The 19,656-nt window shown below is 28.1% G+C and overlaps 1 protein-coding gene across 5 annotated transcripts in view; it reads right to left on the reverse strand.

Annotated features, from left to right (window-relative positions):
* LOC135931390 (histone-lysine N-methyltransferase EZH2-like) overlaps positions 1-19,656 on the reverse strand; it is a 59,389-nt gene that overhangs the window by 34,305 nt on the left and 5,428 nt on the right. For all 5 annotated transcript variants that reach the window (XM_065468461.1, XM_065468460.1, XM_065468459.1 and 2 more), the window contains 4 exons: positions 12,229-12,443; positions 11,991-12,091; positions 11,807-11,870; positions 7,198-7,418 (listed from right to left, as the gene is read on the reverse strand). In XM_065468461.1, the coding sequence (XP_065324533.1) occupies positions 7,198-7,418; positions 11,807-11,870; positions 11,991-12,091; positions 12,229-12,443 (601 nt within the window). The remainder of the gene's footprint in view (positions 1-7,197; positions 7,419-11,806; positions 11,871-11,990; positions 12,092-12,228; positions 12,444-19,656) is intronic.

Here is a 19,656-nt window from a genome sequence, read left to right on the forward strand (position 1 = left end):
CACTGAGAGACTTGTATATGGACCCACATCGAATGGCAGCACTAGACCTCTGAAGCAAAAATGCCCCAAATCGCTCATATCCAGATTCACTAAAGCAAAGAGACTGGAACTTTCCATTGATACAGCATTGCGTTGATTACTTACACTTCAAAGCTGTTCAAAGAAAATCTCCATCACTCTTTCTCCACCCCTAACTTAATTATACATAATGACAATAATCTGACCCCTCTGCCAGATCCAATAATTCCAACTTCACCCATATGCCATCTAGGATATGAATGGTTAGAAACTGTAACTAGTTCTAATCTAGGCTTGTCATTAAAATACGAAGAACTCAGAATAGCCATAGGCCTTCGCTTAGGAGTGAAATCGTAACACCTAGATCATGCGTCCTATGTGAAACCCACATCAATAGTATTGGACACCACCCCCTTCACTGTCGTTTCTCAAAAGGCAGATTACCCAGACACCATATCAATTCAATCATCAACAAAACCTTGAAATCCTCAAATATTTCCTCCACGGAACCATCCGGGCCCCGACAATCAAACCAGACCAGATGGTATGACGCTAGTCCCTTGGAACCAAGGTCTACCTCTCGCCTCGGATTATACTTGTGTGGATCGTTTTGCCAGATCTATTTCTTCCAACTCTATCACGAAAGCCGAAAACACAAAAACAAACAATAATAGCAACCTTGATAATGTTTTGTTTGTTCCGGTAGTCTCAGATACCTGTGGATCATTTGAACTACAAGCCCTAAAATTATTCAAAACAAAAAGGCAAAGGTTACGCTTAATCATAGATGACCCAAAAGAAGGCTTCTACCTTCGACAGAGAATATCAACTGAAATCTGCCGTTCTAACTGCATATCCATACATGGGTCTATAAGTCCCGTGATCATACCTAATTAAATGTTTAATTATTATTTTATTTAATATAGTTTTTATATAAATTTTATTTTACAAATAGTTTACATGTTATTTTAAATATATATAATTTTTAAAAAATAAAAGAAATGAGCATAAAAGAAATTTCAATAATGCTTTGTCTATATTTTAATTATTTTTGCAAATATTATAATTTTATATGAATGGGTTTGAATTTAATCGTCAATATGTTAAATCATCACAACACTGTAAATCGTTATACCAACAAGACAACACTGAAAAATAATAATTAAGAATTTAAAAATATAAAAAAACGGATGCTGAATGTGAATTTAACAGATTCCAATCAAAAGCACCCCAATCCAATTTAAACAAATATTTAAATTAAATGAGATTAATGTATAGTATAATAATAAACAAAGCTTTAATAATTAATTAGAATAAAATGTATAAGATTTATTTTAAGATTAGTAAATGAAAATGATATTTATTTTTTTACTTTGCATTTATCTGAACGATAGGTCTAAACCCAGGGTCTGAACCCCGAATCTGGACCCCGTGTCTGTGCTCGGGGTTCATGCTCAGAGCTGGTTTGGGCTATTTATCAGACCCAAACCCCGGGTCTGGGTTTTACACAACCAACGAATTAACAACGCTATGTTAGGCTCGATTTAAAAACGGCTAATTCAATATTTTAGCGAAAAAATATTATGCAAGCCTGGAGGGCGGATTAAACCTCTACTAGCAAAATCTCGAGGCTTGCGTAATATCATTTTGACTAAAATACTAATTTAAAATTAGCTAAATGGAGCCATTTAACAATACAATGTTTGTTGCTTTAAAAAAGGCAAAATTGTTTATGTTTGTCAATATTTTTAAAAAAAATAAAATAAATACTTTAATTTAAACAGTGTTTTTTAAAAAAAACAACGCTAAACGATTATACTCAATTTGCAAGCAATACAAGCTTCATTCATAACTTTGCCTTATAGATATTTACCTCCAAATCATATTTTTTAAAAATTATTTTTATTTTAATATAAAATTTGATTTCAAATATTTAAAAAAATGGCGATAATCAAAATAAATTGTTACATGTTCGCTTAATTTGTTGTAATTCCTTATTTAAATACTTCTTAAATATTTCGCTTATTCAATTTGTTGTGATTGTATATTTAAATATGTTCATATTATCTTTTTATTCAATGAAATTAACATATATATAAATACATCTCAAGGCGATTAAATATATATGGTGAATTCCATATCAAATCAACCAAGGTTTCAACCCGACCCCTTTCAATTTTTTTTAAATTTTGCATACTGGTAGTATATACTATAACTAAGAAAAAAATGAAATTTTACCTCCCAAAAAGGTTTACCCGCTAAGATATGGGCGTTTAAAGCGCGGAAAAATGGTACATTTTTGACAAAAAGTGCCTCATTTATTTTCAAATATCTCAAGAAATAATTAAGTTAGAAAAATAATTTAAATTTTATTATGTAGCTTAATAATAGTTCTTTAATATGACATAAAAATAAATATGATATAAATTTGATGAATGTCCAAAACCGGATGTATAAAACCGGAAATGGCCGTAGAAAAAAAAAGGTATTTTTTTTTCGAAATTTTTTTTCTATAGATAGATATAACACTGCTTTATATTTGTGCCAAATCCTAGCCTGGGATGAAAAAGGGTCTAGGAGTTATGACTCTTTATATGGCTTAAATTGATCAAAAATATCTTCATTTAATGAATACTTATGAAATAATGTTTTTTTAAAAATTATGTCTAAATATTAGGCCCTAACTTTTTTTTATTTTTAATTGTTAACATATTGTGACTGAAAATTACTTGATAAAATAATTCTAAACCAATTTATAACTTTATTTTTCTGAAATGCATAATTACATATAATATAATAATTCATAATTATGTTTACAATATATCATATATTAAATTATCTAAAGAATTGGAATAAATTTTGACTTTAATTTTATTTTCGTCAAGGGGAATATAAGCATGGTATTTTTGTGTTCCCGTAATTCATTTTGCTCTCAAAAATCTGCTTTCTAGATGATTTTCCATATTATTGAATTCATTCTTTCAATTGATTAATGATTTCGGATTCATATTTTTTAACTTCATCTGACTCTGAATTAATCTTAAAAATATCCTTTTTAATCTTTTTCTGAATTTTAATACATTTATTTGTACAATATTTTTTTTCAATAATTCGCTTCTTTTTAATAGGAGTCTCGTCTAAAAACTGTAATGTCTCGTTTAAAACTTCTATAGAAACATCTCTATCAATGTATTGTTCGGGAATTGTGGAAATAGATGGTAAGGGTAAGTCATGTTCCGTGGATATATTTTTTAATTTTTTTCTGCATCCACTGCAAATTTTATCTTTTAGTGTTAACGACTGGTTTTTTTCTATCATCCACTGCAAGACATTTCTCAAGTCTTTGCGAATGGAATGCTTTTCATATTTGAAAGGATTAGAGCAATATAAATTAATTGGGTTCATTAAGTTAAATAATTGTGAAATTAATAAAATATTTGTTATTTGAAATAAACCTATAATTTTTAATTTTATTTTTATAAGATCGATTTTGAGATTTTAGTTTTTAAATAATATAATGATTTTATTATTTTTTTCGTTTAATAATATTATTGCTTCTTATAATTTAGTTTCTGTTTCCCAATAATATAATATGATTTTATTATTTTTTAGTTTAATAATATTATCGATTCTGATAATTTAGTTTCTATGGTTTGGGCATGTGGAACGTATGACAAGAGATGACTGGGTAAAGAGATGCACAATGATGGAAGTAGGAGGATCAAGACCTAGAGGAAGACCCAAGATGACGTGGACAAATGTGATAGCGGCGGATATGAGAAGCTTGAATCTTACAAGTATTGATGCTCAGGACCGTCAAAAATGGAAAAGAAAAATCAGAGGGAAAACTGGCCTACCCGGGTAAACCTGGAAATCGCCATAAAACGGAGAAGAAGAAGAAGAAGAAGTTTCTTTTTCCCAATATTATAATTGATTTTATTATTTTTTTAGTTAGGAAAAAGAAAATAAATTTTCAGAATCGATAATATTATTAAACTAAAAAAATAATAAAATCATATTATATTATTGGGAAACAGAAACTAAATTATCAGAATCAATAATATTATTAAACGAAAAAAATAATAAAAAAATCATATTATATTATTTAAAAAGAAAATTAAATTTCAAAATCGATCTTAAAAAAATAAAATTAAAAATTATAGGTTTATTTCAAATAACAAATATTTTATTAATTTCACAATTATTTAACTTAATGAACCCAATTAATTTATATTGCTCTAATCCTTTCAAATATGAAAAGCATTCCATTCGCAAAGACTTGAGAAATGTCTTGCAGTGGATGATAGAAAAAACAAGTCGTTAACACTAAAAGATAAAATTTGCAGTGGATGCAGAAAAAAATTAAAAAATATATCCACGGAACATGACTTACCATTACCATCTATTTCCACAATTCCCGAACAATACATTGATAGAGATGTTTCTATAGAAGTTTTAAACGAGACATTACAGTTTTTAGACGAGACTCCTATTAAAAAGAAGCGAATTATTGAAAAAAAATATTCTACAAAAAAATGTATTAAAATTCAGAAAAAGATTAAAAAGGATATTTTTAAGATAAATTCAGAGTCAGATGTAGTTGAAAAATATGAATCCGAAATCATTAATCAATTGGAAGAAAAATTTTTAACAAAAACTTCTCGCAGCGAAAAAATTTTAATTTTAACTATTTTACCAAAATCATGGACTAATAAAAAAATTGAAGAAGAATTTTCCACGACTAATTTTATGGCCAGAACAGCCAAGAAGTTAGTTAGGGAAAAGGGTATTCTCTCAAATCCTAATATTATTAAACCAAGTCGGTATATTTCAGAAGATATTGTGGAAAAAGTAAAAAATTTTTATAATTCTGAAGTAAATAGTAGGCTTATGCCTGGAAAAAATAATTTTATATCAATGAATATAAATGGGAAAAAGGATCAAGTGCAGAAAAGATTAATTTTATGTAATATTAAAGAACTTTTCGTTCACTTTAGAGAGACTCATAACGATATTCAGTTAGGTCTTAGTAGATTTGCATTCTTACGACCCAAAAACTGTGTTTTAGCAGGTGGTCCAGGTACACATACCATGTGTATCTGCACACTACACCAAAATTTTAAGCTTATTTTAATAGGGGGAAAATTAAAACAGCTTACAAACAATAATGATCATTATAATTATCCTCCAATAAACGATTATAAACATTGTATTGCACAAAGTCTTTGAAATCCTGCCCAGCCTGGATGTTACTTCAATAAATGTAAATTTTGTCCTGGATCAAAGACTTATTATATTATTTGATACGAATTCAATAGATTATATATCATTTAAACAATGGTTGGCAGTTGATAGAACTACGCTCGAAACGCTGACAAAATCAGCTGATGAATTCCTAGATTATTTAATTGAGAAATTAGACAATTAGATTCCACATTCATTTATAGCATCACAACAATCATTATTTCAAAACAATTTAAAATCTAATTTAAATGTTGGCGAATACTTAGTTATTGCCGACTTTTCGTAAAATTATGCATCTATAGTGCAAGACCATGCACAGGGATTTCATTGGACAAATAATCAGTCCACTATTCACCCTTTTATCATTTATTATCGTCAGGACAACACTATAAAACATATAAGTTTAGTGGTAATATCAGATTGTTTAAAGCACAATGCCTGTGCCTTTTATTTATTTCAAACTAAAATGATCTTATTTTTAAAAGAAAGATTTGATACATTGACCAAAATTTATTATTTTTCTGATGGGGCCGTAACCCAATATAAAAATAAAAAAAATTTCATAAATCTCTATAATCATGAATGTGATTTTGGTATAAAGGCCGAGTGGCATTTTTTTGCTACAGCTCATGGAAAAAGTCCGTGCGACAGTTTAGGAGGTATTACAAAACGGTTAGCAGCTCGAGCTAGTTTGCAACGGCCATATCAAAACCATATTTTGACACCAATGGATTTATTCGACTTTGCAACAAATAATATACACGGAGTAAATTACATTTTTGTAAGCAATAATGAATACAATAATATGGAAAATCATCTAGAAAGCAGATTTTTGAGAGCAAAAAGAATTCCGGGAACACAAAAATACCATGCTTATATTCCCCTTGACGAAAATAAAATTAAAGTCAAAATTTATTCCAATTCTTTAGATAATTTAATATATGATATATTGTAAACATAATTATGAATTATTATATTATATGTAATTATGCATTTCAGAAAAATAAAGTTATAAATTGGTTTAGAATTATTTTGTCAATAATTTTCAGTCACAATATGTTAACATAAAAATAAAAAAAAGTTAGGGCCTATCATTTAGACAGAATTTTTAAAAAAACATTATTTCATAAGTATTCATTAAATGAAGATATTTTTGATCAATTTAAGCCATATAAAGAGTCATAACTCCTAGACCCTTTTTCATCCCAGGCTAGGATTTGGCAAATATAAAATAGTAATATATCTATCTACAGAAAAAAAATTTCGAAAAAAAAAATACCTTTTTTTTCTATGGCCATTTCCGGTTTTATACATCCGGTTTTGGACATTCATCAAATTTATATCATATTTATTTTTATGTCATATTAAAGAACTATTATTAAGCTACATAATAAAATTTAAATTATTTTTCTAACTTAATTATTTCTTGAGATATTTGAAAATAAATGAGGCACTTTTTGTCAAAAATAAACCATTTTTCCGCGCTTTAAACGCCCATATCTGAGCGAGTAAACCTTTTTGGGAGGTAAAATTTCATTTTTTTCTTAGTTATAGTATATACTACCATTATGCAAAATTTAAGAAAAATTGAAGGGGGTCGGGTTGAGAATCGACTTTTTTTGGTTGATTTGATATGAAATTCACCATATATATATTTTCATTTTCGAACACCACTTGTTTTCTTTTGTATAACCATATCATAAAATAAAAAGACCACATCAACGTTAATATTCTAATAATATAATCAATAAAGACTATCATTTTTCTTCGATTGAATTTAATAAAGTGTCTTTTTTTGTTCTAATTTTTACTGTGCGACCATTCTAATAACCGTTCTAGATTAAATCCTCAAGCCTATTATTTCTCTTTCATTATAAATAAAATCATGATTTTTGCTAACCATATGTATTTATATTATTTTTTCCAAAAAATCACCTGATGACAGGTCAAATGAGGCAAAAATTTGGCCATACTGCAAAAATCCTCTGAGCCATACACGGTTCTCACCAACCTGAGAGTAGTCAAGTCATCTGAATTGCCAATATCCTTTTCCGTTCGGGTTTCCTCCCAATCCATTTTCGGGATCAGATGCTGGTTTGTTTCATTAGGTTGGTTGGTATATTTAATAGGAGAATCGGTTAAGTTATGATCGAATTCTTAAAAATTTTCAGTAAATCATTGATTACTTATGGTTTTTAAGATAGATTAAATGATTTAACAATTATAATTTAGATTAGAGACTTGCAGAAGTACCATTTGCATGACAAGGTACAATTTTAAACAAAAAAAATCTGCTAGGATTTCTATAAAATAAATTTTACTATTCGGAATTTTACGGTCGTTTTTAGCGTGAATATAAAATCTATATATAACAACTTGTCAATTATATTACCTCTCCATTTATCATAAAATGAGTGAGTTTAAATAAAAAAACACTTTCTATTCAACTTGTCGATTGTAATTCCTTTATTTCCTGTTCCTCTTGTAATTTAATTTTTTTTTCCTTTTAGCTTTCACCGTTTCTGGTGGTAAACTCCTTCACTATCTATCTCCACTTTATTATTTATTCATGCTATCTATTTTTATCTATTTGTATTTCTGATCTTTTTCATTTGTATCGATCACCGATGTATCGCTATCGAGGCCAAAGTATCTTGATCTCACACAGATGTATCAAATCAATATCGACCAGATATCCCACCGGAGTATTCCTCACAACGAATTATCAAATCGACAGATATCCCAATCCTGATCTCCCACTGGAGTATCAATCCCAATGGATCTCCCACCGGAGTATCGTTATCAAGTCCATTGTATTGGTAGACATTGAACTTGAGCGGCCCCCGAGGTCACCATCATCCTATCATCCTAGCGCTGGCCAAGAAATCGTTATCATCTGACCCACGAATTCAGCTGACCGTCATTTTTGGTTTATTGGACAAGTATCCTAGCACTCGTGTCGTGACCGGGTGGCATTTCTCGGTTCAAAAATTTATCATATCATATGTCTAAAGGGTAATAGGAAAAAAACCCCCGGAAAAAAACCCCCAGGAAAAAAAACCCATAGAAAAAAGATTTTTTTTTCTCAATTTAATTTTGATAAATAAATTTATAAGTGATTGCTCATGAATGTATTACCTTATTGTTTATCATTAAGGGCTTAAATTAATATTTAATCAACAGAATTAAAATTGTTTACCAGAATTGAAAACGCTATAATTCCTGGTATTTAAACAATTTAAAATTTAATAATTTGTTACAAAATATAATTGCTCTGAAAGTACCTAAATGAACAGCTATTAAGATGTTTTACCTTACTGTTTATCATTAAGAATTTAAATTAATATTTAATCAAAAGAATTAAAATTGTTTATCTGCATTGAAAACGCTATAATTCCTGGTATTTAGACAATTGAAAATTAATAATTTGTATCAACTTTATATGGTATAAAAAGACAAAAAATTTTTTTATTGTATTTTAATTTTGATAATTTATAATATAATATTTAAGTCATAAAATTTTAATTTTATTTAAAAAAACTAATGGATTTAATTCATCCTGGAAAAATCATATTCGAAGGTTTTTCTTATACCATCCATAAAAAATGCGTAAACAAGATAAGATGGCGCTGTTCAAAATATTCATCTTTCAAATGCCGGGCAATACTTTCATCAACACTTGAAAATCAAAACCCGATAGTTGAAACAGCTCATAATCATCCATAAAATTTCAATGGACTAGTAGCAATGAAATCTGTTGCAAACATGAAGAAACGATGTGCAGACGCTTTAGCAAAACCTCTTCAAATATATGCAGAGGAAGTTGTAAAATTATATCAAAGTGTTCAGTCACACATGATATCTGAAGATTCAATCAAAAGAACTCTAAGGAATCATAGGGCAAAGAACAACCCTTCAAATCTTGATAATTTGGAATACATAGTTATTGAAGGTATTAGTATAAATAAAATTATATTTTTATAAAAATTTAAATATTATAGGTGATTGGGCGAATTGTGGTTCCCAGAACGAAAAAAGATTTTTATTATTTGATAATGGCCCACAAGCTGAAGAACGCATCATCATGTTTGCAACGGATGAATCCTTGAATTTAATATCAAATACACAGCATGGTATATGGATGGAAATTTTGCCATGTCCCCCAAAAATTTTCTACAATTATATATCGATTGAAAGCTGCAAATACTTGGGCTCCACTATACAAACAAACGGCACAATAGAAAAAGAGATAAAGAATAAGATTAATCAAGGGTGGTTAAAGTGGAGATCTTTATCTGGAGTGCTATTTGACAAAAGAATCCCACACAAATTAAAGGGAAAAATCTACAGTTCCATAGTACAACCAACTATTCTATATAGTTCGGAAACATGGCCAACCAAAGAATCAGACGAGAGAAGTCTACAAACTATGGAGATGAGAATGCTGAGGATGATTGCTGGGGTAACAAGAAAGGATAAGGTGCGCAGTACAAGAATACTAAATAGTTTAAAGGTAGTGCCCATTAAGACTAAGTTAATGGTAAACAGACTTAGGTGGTATGGGCACACAATGAGAAGGCCTATGAACTACATAGGAAATAAAGTTGAAAGTTTGGAAGTGATGGGCAAACGTAAAAGAGGAAGGCCAAAACTTCAATGGGGCCATAAAGTTAGAGCCAATATAAAGAAGTATAAAATAGATAAAAGAGATTGTATGAATAACATAAAGTGGAGAGAGATGTTGAAGGAGCTTACCACCAGAAAAGATGAAAGCTAAAGAGAAGAAAAAAAAATATATCGTTAGAATATCAATAAACAATATTTTTATCACGGCTGTTTATTGTGTACTACAAAAAAAACACAAAATACTTATGAAAAAATATTTGAAATATTACTGTCTAAATGTCAAGAAAGGGATTTATTTCCTGATCCATTATATATATACATGGATTTCGAAAAGTCTGCTATGAGTGCGGTTAAAACTGTCATTGGTATGATTATTAATATGTTAAATTATTTATATTTATTTTTTCAATTAGGGGATCATATCATAATCAGAGTATGCTTATACCATTTGTGTCAAAGTACCCACGGGAAAATACAAAATCTAGGTCTGGAAAGCCAATACATAACCGATGAAGCCCTAAGCTTCTTTTGTGGCATGATGGACGGCTTAGCTTTTGTTCCTTTATGTGATATGGGCGATGCAATGGCATTCCTGAGATCGGTGACTGCGACCAATGGTAAAGATATTCTTGAATATTTCGATAAAAATTACATCAATGGAGTATCAAGGGAGGTTTCAAGAAACAATTCTCAATCCCAGACACGTCGAATTGGGCCTCGATTTCCTCCAGAAACTTGAAACGTGAATGAAAGCACTCTATCCGACAAAGAACACACAAATAATCAATGCGAAGGTTGGAATCATCGTTTTTCTAATCTGGTTGTGAACAAGCACCTATCAATCTGGGTATTGATCTAAAAAATGAAATGTCAAGTGGCTGCCGATGAAACCAAACTTGAACGATGGCGTGTAGTCAGTTGGACACCGAAAACAAAATCGCAGTTTCAATACACAGATTCGGTTAAAGAAACTTTGCAAGGAATACCGTGATGGGGTGCGAAGCCTTCCAGATTTTATGAGGGCAATTTCCTTCAATATACGAGTCAACCGATATAATTATTATTGAAAATTTTTAAATTTGTATATACATAATAATGATTTTTTAATAAAATAAACACATCTTATTGCAAATTTTGTCTACTTAATATAGTAATTAAGGATGGATATTGTATTTATTACTATAGCAAATAATTATTACGGAAATAAGTAATACAAGGGTTATTTTACTGATGTATTTTTTTGTCCCTGTATCAATTTGAAATCAGCATTTTTTTATGGAGGGTATATGAGATCTACAATATTTTATTTCTAAAATACTAATTAATCCAAATAAAAATATACCGATATTATTAGGTCTTAAATAAATTCGAAAAAAAAATCTCGGGTTTTTTTCCTAGAAGTTTTTTTCCTTGGGTTTCCGGGGTTTTTTTTCCGGGATTCGTCTAAAGCCATCCATCATCAAATAAAAACCCGAAAACTTTTAGTTCCTTACCAGGATTGAACTTGGGACAACAGACAACTGGGCCACCCCAGCGATTCTTGTAATTTAATATAGTCATTAATAAAAATATCAGTTATTTTGAGCTCTCTCCCTGTTTTCCCTTTAAAAAGTGTATTACATTTTGAATATTGAGTGTATCTCTGTTGCATTAGTTGAATAATTAATTTGAATAATATTTTAATATAAATATTTTTTTAAGAAACGAAAAAATGAAAATTAAATTTTGATTAAAACCTTTGTACAGCATCTTTTAAAGTGAATGAATGTGATATATTGTTCTATGAATCACAACTTTTAAATATATTTTATTATTTTAAATTTTCAGCAAAGCCCGGTCATTTAAAAAAATATTTTCCGGGCCTGTCTGCAGGTCTCTGATTTAGATAGAGATTTATTTTTAAATGGTGGGGATTTACCTTTTGTATCTAAGTCACTTTTATGTACCGCGCTGCGAAGTTTCATTATAGATGCCGGTTTAAACTTTCCAAAAAATAAAATAATTTATAATCATTGCCATTTTTTAGTTTTAAAATATCTTTAATTTAAACTATTTACGAATTATACTAAAAATAAAAATTTAATAAAACATGAAGAAAAAACATTTATATAGCAATTAGGTGAGCACGAAGGGTCCTCAAATAAATTCACAGGAATGGGAGGCCTTCTGATTTCTCTGGCCAACATAGATGGAGGTTGAAAAACTATGAATAATATATTTTTTTAAATTAATTAAAGATAATAGATTTATAGAAATTGTATGTTATAAAATTCTTTCAATTTTCACTAATCTCATATAAAACATCAGCAAATAAATATTTCAATATTTTGCTTATCTTACGATGCAATTGACAATCATATTTGAAACATCGACGACAAAAGAGAGTCTGATAGGTGTGAACCAACTTCTTGAAAGATAATTCGTCGGTATGTGACTTAACAATATCCGAATTATGGCATGAGAACGGTGATCGATGAAGGACAGCACATTTTTCGTTGAGAAGCGGGTGATCAAGCCTCTGAGATGTGTTTAACAAATCCAGAACTTTTATATACCTAGATAGGAAGATATAATGACCAAAATGTCGTCTATTTTAACATAATCATTATTAAAATGAGCAAGATGGCATCTAATCATCCTTCTTTATTTTTCATGAAATTTATGATTTTACCTTTTCACCTCTTATGCTAAATTTAATTCAATTTATACTCCTCCGTTCAGGTAATAGTTCTAGATTATTATTATATCATGGAAGAATAATAAAAATGTCTTTATAAAATGGTCCTTCAATAATTTGTTGGTCCTTAGTCACCTTAAAAAGTTATCATCTTAATGGAAAAGTTGTTTTTTTAGTATGATAAAAAAATAACAAGCTCAATTTGGGCTTTAATTTATGATGGAATCGAACCGTAACTATTTTACTTAAATTGTATATGTTCGTGAATAAAAATTCGTTTGCATGGACAAATTTTAAACCTGAACTTCATTTGTTTTAATGAACACTTCGTTTTTTGTGTTCATTTAATTATAAAAAGTTTTTAAAAAATGGTTAAATTTTTTAAAAATAAAAATCTCATTTTCTTACTCAGCTGTTTCCTTTCCTTTCTGACCAGTAACTATTTTCCTCTAATATGGTCATAGTTTATTTTGATTAAGTTAATAAATTAGTTTATAGAAAGATATATTCTAATGTACCCGGATGATATATCTTTGTTATGACCTAATAATTAAAAAATATTTTAATTTGAATTCTTTAAATAAATATTAAAATAAATTATGTAAAAAGATTGTAATAAATCATGGAATTTATACCCACCGCATTTCCATTTTAAGATATCATGTATTCGGACTATATGATATCTATAATAATGATACTCAAATTTTAAAAAATTACATGCTTCCTATATGAAATCCTAGATACGCCTATGACAATATTTAGATGAGTCAATTAAAAGTTCGCACCTCCTTATACTGGGTTATGACTAATTACGAAGAAAAATAATATTTTGTATTATTCAAAGTTTAAAAAATTATCCAAAATTTCAAGTTGAGCAAAAATTTCTTGGCCTGAAAAATATTTTGCCTCTCATTCAATCATGCAGATCCTTAATGTAATAGGATATATTTTTATATCAGGACCTGCCGAACTGACCCTGAACAATAGTCCAATTTAAAAAAATCCGAGCTGAACTTACAAATTTCAAAATAAACGGGCATGCCTAGAAATTTTAAAAACACGGGTTGAATCGAAAAATTATATAAAGGGTTGTTTAATATTTATGTACTGCTCATATTTTCAATTTCCCATAAATTTTTTTTACAAAATACTCCAAAATGATTAAATAAATTTTCAAATTCTAGGATGAGCCAAAAAAAATGATCTAAAATAAGGATACAGACCAGGCAAAAAACCAAGACCAGGCTTAAAAATAAAATTATTCAAACCTAGACCAGGCCAAAACTGTTGACCTTTGCAGGTCTCTTCCTTATATTAAGTATGTGGGTAATTCCATACCAAATCGATAACTTTTCGCCCCGACTTTTTTAATTTTGATAAAATTTTGTATGCTGATAGAATATCATTAGAAAGCATAGAATCCAAAATTTTAGCCTCCTATTACTCATAGTTATTGAGATATCAATGGTCAAAAGTGCCAAAAATGACTTTTTTCGAAAAATACGATTTTTTAAAATGGAGATAAGTTAAAAAATAATGATTTTAAAAATATAAGTTACATTTTGTAATTCTATTAAAGGCCTTTTATTAAATGTTAAGGATATTTTTGAAAGTTTTATATTTTTTTATTCTCTAACCTTACATCTATTCATAAAAATAATTTAAACTTGGGACAGTCATAGGTTTTTTAGTTATTAACGATTTAAAAAATCAAAAAATAAATATAACGTGTTTTGTTAAGATTATTATTTTTTTAAACTTTTTTTTCATTTTTAAATATAAATAATAAGATTTTCCAGCATTACTATCATGAAAAAATATTATATAGACAGTTTGATAGGCTTACTTATTATTATTATCAGATTTATAAAAATATGGTATCTATCTAAATAGATTTTTGATTAAAATATCTGTATCTAGATATTATTTTAGACAATGTATCAGTATCTAGATCCATATAAAAAGTATTTTTTAACAACTCTGATTATCTATTATATAAATAACTTGTAAAAATTAGTTGTTTTATAATAAATGATTAAATTTCCTCAAAAGATATTTAAGATTCTGATATCTCCTACAAGAAAATATAATAATTAATTGTTGAAAGATAAAAGCAAGTCCCTAATATTAATTAATTTTTATTTTACAAATATTTTGATATTATTTTTCTTTTTAAAATTATTTATAAGGTATAAATATAAATGCGTTAAATCCTTATAAAGAATCTAAACACTTTAATTATAAAAAGAAATAGCGTAAAGTCATGACGTGAATGACAAAATATGCAAACATTGAGGCGGAACACTATATTTGTGATAAATGTCGTAAACGGTTATCACAAAAAAATATTAAAAATATAACTATTCTGATAGCTAATATATAAATAATATCAACTCAGCATCAACATCAATAGATACAATCAATATAACTTTAAACGAAATTGGAATATCTCCTATTAAGAAAAAAAAACTAACCGAAAAAAATTATCCAAAAAAAAGGTTAGCGAAAATATAAAAAACTATTTCAGATATAATAATTAACAATCCAGAATCGGGTACAAAAGATAATAATGATATTACTCAATAATATGAAATTACAATATCCTAATTTATCTAAAAATAAAAAAATATCCATTGCTGACCATTCTGCCTCCTAATTGGAGCGCAAATAAAAAAAAAGACATTCAACGTTACCTAATAATATGGCATGTAATCCAAAATCGTTTAAGAAGAAAAAGTAATTATTTCAACTCTAAATCGAAAGCCTGCAAAAATATCTCTATCAAAAAACAGTTGATATTGTTAAAAAAATTTGGCAGTAATGAAGTTAGTAGGGTATTACCAGGAAAAAAAGATTGCATATCTATCATTGAAAAGGGGGAACGAGTGAACGCTCAAAAAAGGTTAGTTCTTAATCATTTGAAAAAATTATATAATCATTTTAAGGCGAGTAATTGTTTAACTAAACTCAACACTAAAATATATTCTAATTCGCAGAGATTTATTGTGAAGAATATAGTATATCCACGTGAGGATCCTTTGATTGAGGGAGGATCTGTTAATCGATGAGATTAGAGGATATGTAACATGTGCATATGAACACGATTGGTGGTTAGGATTTGCATAAGAAATGAATGTAATTAGAGATGAAGTAAAAATTAATTTTCTTCACCCTAAAGGACCAGCAAATTCTTTTGTTAATCCAGCTGCACAAGATATCCTTTTCATACCAAAAAATAATATTTTAACAATAGTTAGCCTATCAACGGCTACTGGGCGTACATATAATTTATCGCAACACTAAATTATCATGGCGTCAAAAAAACTAAATTTAATGAAAACCCGAAAATAGGTAATATCTTTCATGAATTTTAATTTATCTATTATATCTACAAAATTTAAATTTTCGAAAATTAAAATTTTTTATAAGAAAAAAATGATTATAACCGCCGCTAAATAATCTCATTTCATGATATTAATGATATAAAATCTTGCTAAAAATAGAAAAAAGTTTAAAAAATAATAATCTTAAATCGCGTTATTTTATAAAGGAGCGCCATCTATTTTTGAAAAAAATATTTATTTTTTAATTTTTTAAATCCCAATAACTAAAAAACCTTTGGTTGTCCCAAGTTTAAATTTTTTTATGAATAGATATAAGGTTAGAGAACAAGAAAATATTAAATTCAAAAAAATTTGAAAAGCGAAACACCTGGATTTTTATGTTTAAAATTTATAAAGTAAATAAAAACCGCAACAATATTATTGCAAAAAAATCCTTAATATTTAATAAAAGGCCTTTAATAGATTTACAAAATGACATATAACTTATATTTTAAAATCATTATTTTTTAACTTATCTCAATTTTAAAAATCGTATTTTTCGAGTCATTTTGGGCACTTTTGACCATTGATATCTCAGGAACTAATGAGTACTGGGAGGCTAAAATTTTGGATTCGATGCTTTCTAATGATATTCTGTCAGTATATAAAATTTTATCGAAATTAAAAAGGTCGGGCCCAAATCGATTTGATTACCCATGTTGTGCTTTAGTCCTAAAATTTGCGGCGGAGGCACGCATGCTCGAAATAAATAGGATGGGTCACGCTAAAATGGGCAAAAAATAGAAGGGAATTTTTGTTTTTGCAAGAATGTGAGGAAAAATTATTTTTTGTAAATTTTATATATTTTTTAAAATAGTTTACATATCGATCCATTTCATAATAAAATACATTATCTAATATATATAATCGCCGTAATCAGGAAATGACGTTTTCGTATAATCTTAATGTTAATTTTATTTTTTCTATCAACTTTCCTATCATCTTAATGTTAATAAATCGAAGGAGACTATATAACTATAATGTTAAATTATTTTTTATTAAAAAAGGAATTATAGAGTTAACGTTACATAGGCAAACGTTCTTTCCAACTCAGCCTGCTTCTATCTTAAATTTTGTATTACAATTCTTCTTATAAATGAAACTATATTTTGATAAAGTAATATAATTATATGAATATTTATTTTTTTTTGGAAGCTCCAGGCTTTGGAAAAAAATTTCAAATTATTATCAGTTGTCCAGATTTGAGAAAATTTTCTTTAAATTATAATGGGTCGGGCTAGGCTTAGAAAATATTTTTATAAATTATATTGGGTTAAGCTTGGGGCAAATTTTTCAAATTATTATCAGCTTGGACGCTTAGGAATTTTTTTATTATTAACTATGGATCAGATATTAACCTAAAACAAAATTTTTTTTGCAGGCATGAGCTCGGCCTGATCAAAAAACCAAGGCCCTTATTTTATTCCAGTTCTCAACTAACAAAATTATTATGATCTTTGGTTGGGGTTGGGGAAATTTTTTCAAAGCTATTATGGTCTTGGACCTTGCTTGGGAATTATTTCAATATTAAATATTAGGCATAGATGATCAGTAATATTTTTAAAAAAAATATTGATATGGGTATCAAGTACAAGCTTTAAATATATTTTTACTCAAAAAAATAGGATTTACACTTAGTTTTAATGGATTGGACCTGGTTTGAAGGGGGGGGGGGTTATAAAGAATAAAAATTGTTATTATTTTCAAATAACAGGTAACAACTATCATAAGAGTAGGGAGAAAATTCTCATTCCCCATGATTTTTGACGAGCTCAGCAATGCTGACTAACGAGAGCTCTGGTACTCTTAGTTACATATTTATCATTTTGCCCTACAGGAAAGACGGGTCATCATACTTTAAATTAAGAATATCTTATGAGGTGTGATTCACAAATTTACCTTACTTTCTCCTAATTTTAACATTTTATAAAATTTATTAATAAAATATATTTAGTACCATATACATAAACTAATTACCCCTCAACCCAGTCATTCTTGACGGGTGATTAGCTAGTATTATATAAAATAGCTATTTAAAAATTGAAATATATTGCAAAATATATTTCCATAAAAAATGACGTAATTTTTTAAATACATTTCATACAGATTTCATTAAAAACATTTACATATTTTATATTTGCAAATAAAATTATTTAACTTGCAAAAATTGTCACAATAACATTTATATTCTTAGCAATTTTAACAAATTAAATATTTTATTTGCAAACAAATTAAAAAAAATATGAGAATGTTTTCCATAAAATCTGCACAAATCTGTAATTTTATTATTATATAATGCACAAATTGTTAGAGACCTGCTGGCACGGCCCTAAGCCCGGATCGAATTTTTTTTAAATACCCGGGCCGGGCCTAAGATTATTTAACTCGGGCCGGGCCGTATAATTTTTTTAAAAATTTATAAATCATGAATTATTATACGTCAATTAGATATGATTATAATGATTGTATATAGTTATGATTAATAAAATATTGGGTGAAAGTTCACACTTTGCATAATATAATTATAGTTTCCTGCTTGGGAATAAATATGGAAAAGACCAAATTCAGCAAAATCTAAACAAGGTTTTATAGAAATTCATCAAATTATTATTTTTAAATGCTCAATCACTAATATATATACACAAATTATCCAAATTCAGCAAGATCTAAACAAGGTTTCATAGAAATTCATCAAATTATTATTTTTAAATGCACTATAAAATAGAATCAATAATATATATATATATATACACAAATTATCCAAATTTAGCAAGATCTAAACAAGGTTTCATAGAAATTCATCAAATTATTATTTTTAAATGCTCTATAAAATAGAATCACTAATATATATATATGCACAAATTATCCAAATTCAGCAAGATCTAAACAAAGTTTCATAGAAATTCATCAAATTTTTATTAAATGCTCTATAAAATAGAATCAATAATATATATGTCGTATGGGGTTTCGGAATCCGTTGGCCTCTACTTGTACTCATCTTTTTATTTATCAAGGGAGTTCTCAAAAGTGTCATAATTATTTCCCTCCGAAATATTAGTAATAATTTTTTATCATCAGGATTCACTAGATTCCATAACTTCCATGAATTTGCTACTATTACGTAAATAATTACTAAAAATAGGCCACCACCATTTTTTACTTCGTATATTCATTCTATATGTACTATGTTATTGCACAGATCAATGCCACCCATATTGGAATTATATGAATTTATAAGATTAGGTTGTGTAATTTTTATTTTAGAGAAAATCTTTAGAGAATCTTGATACATTGCATAGATGGCTAAGAACTTTACATGTTGATGTAACTGTCACCACTGAACTATCATTCCATCGAACTACAATATGTCTTTTCAAACTGGCAGTCGTAATAGCCCCTCTCTTTTTTGCCATATTAATTATTTCTAAGGGAGAATTTTCAGGTCTATTTTTTCTCATAGTCCGAAAAATCAATGCCTCAAATGTTATAAAAGTCTTAGAGATGTATAAATAATTATTGAAGTAAATAGAATGCAAAGAAGGTACTTGGACAACTTTGAGTAAATTTGTAACAACCGTACCTCCTAATCCAAGATTCGAACTACTGGGCTTTTATTTTTACCTTGATATATATTAATTGCAAATATGCATCCATCAGAGGAAGCAAGGGTTTATGATTTATATTCAAATCCTTCCTCGATAAAGTATT

Source organism: Gordionus sp. m RMFG-2023, chromosome 1, assembly GCF_954871325.1.
Source record: "Gordionus sp. m RMFG-2023 chromosome 1, tfGorSpeb1-WG-v2, whole genome shotgun sequence".
Lineage (NCBI taxonomy): Eukaryota > Metazoa > Nematomorpha > Gordioida > Chordodea > Parachordodidae > Gordionus > Gordionus sp. m RMFG-2023.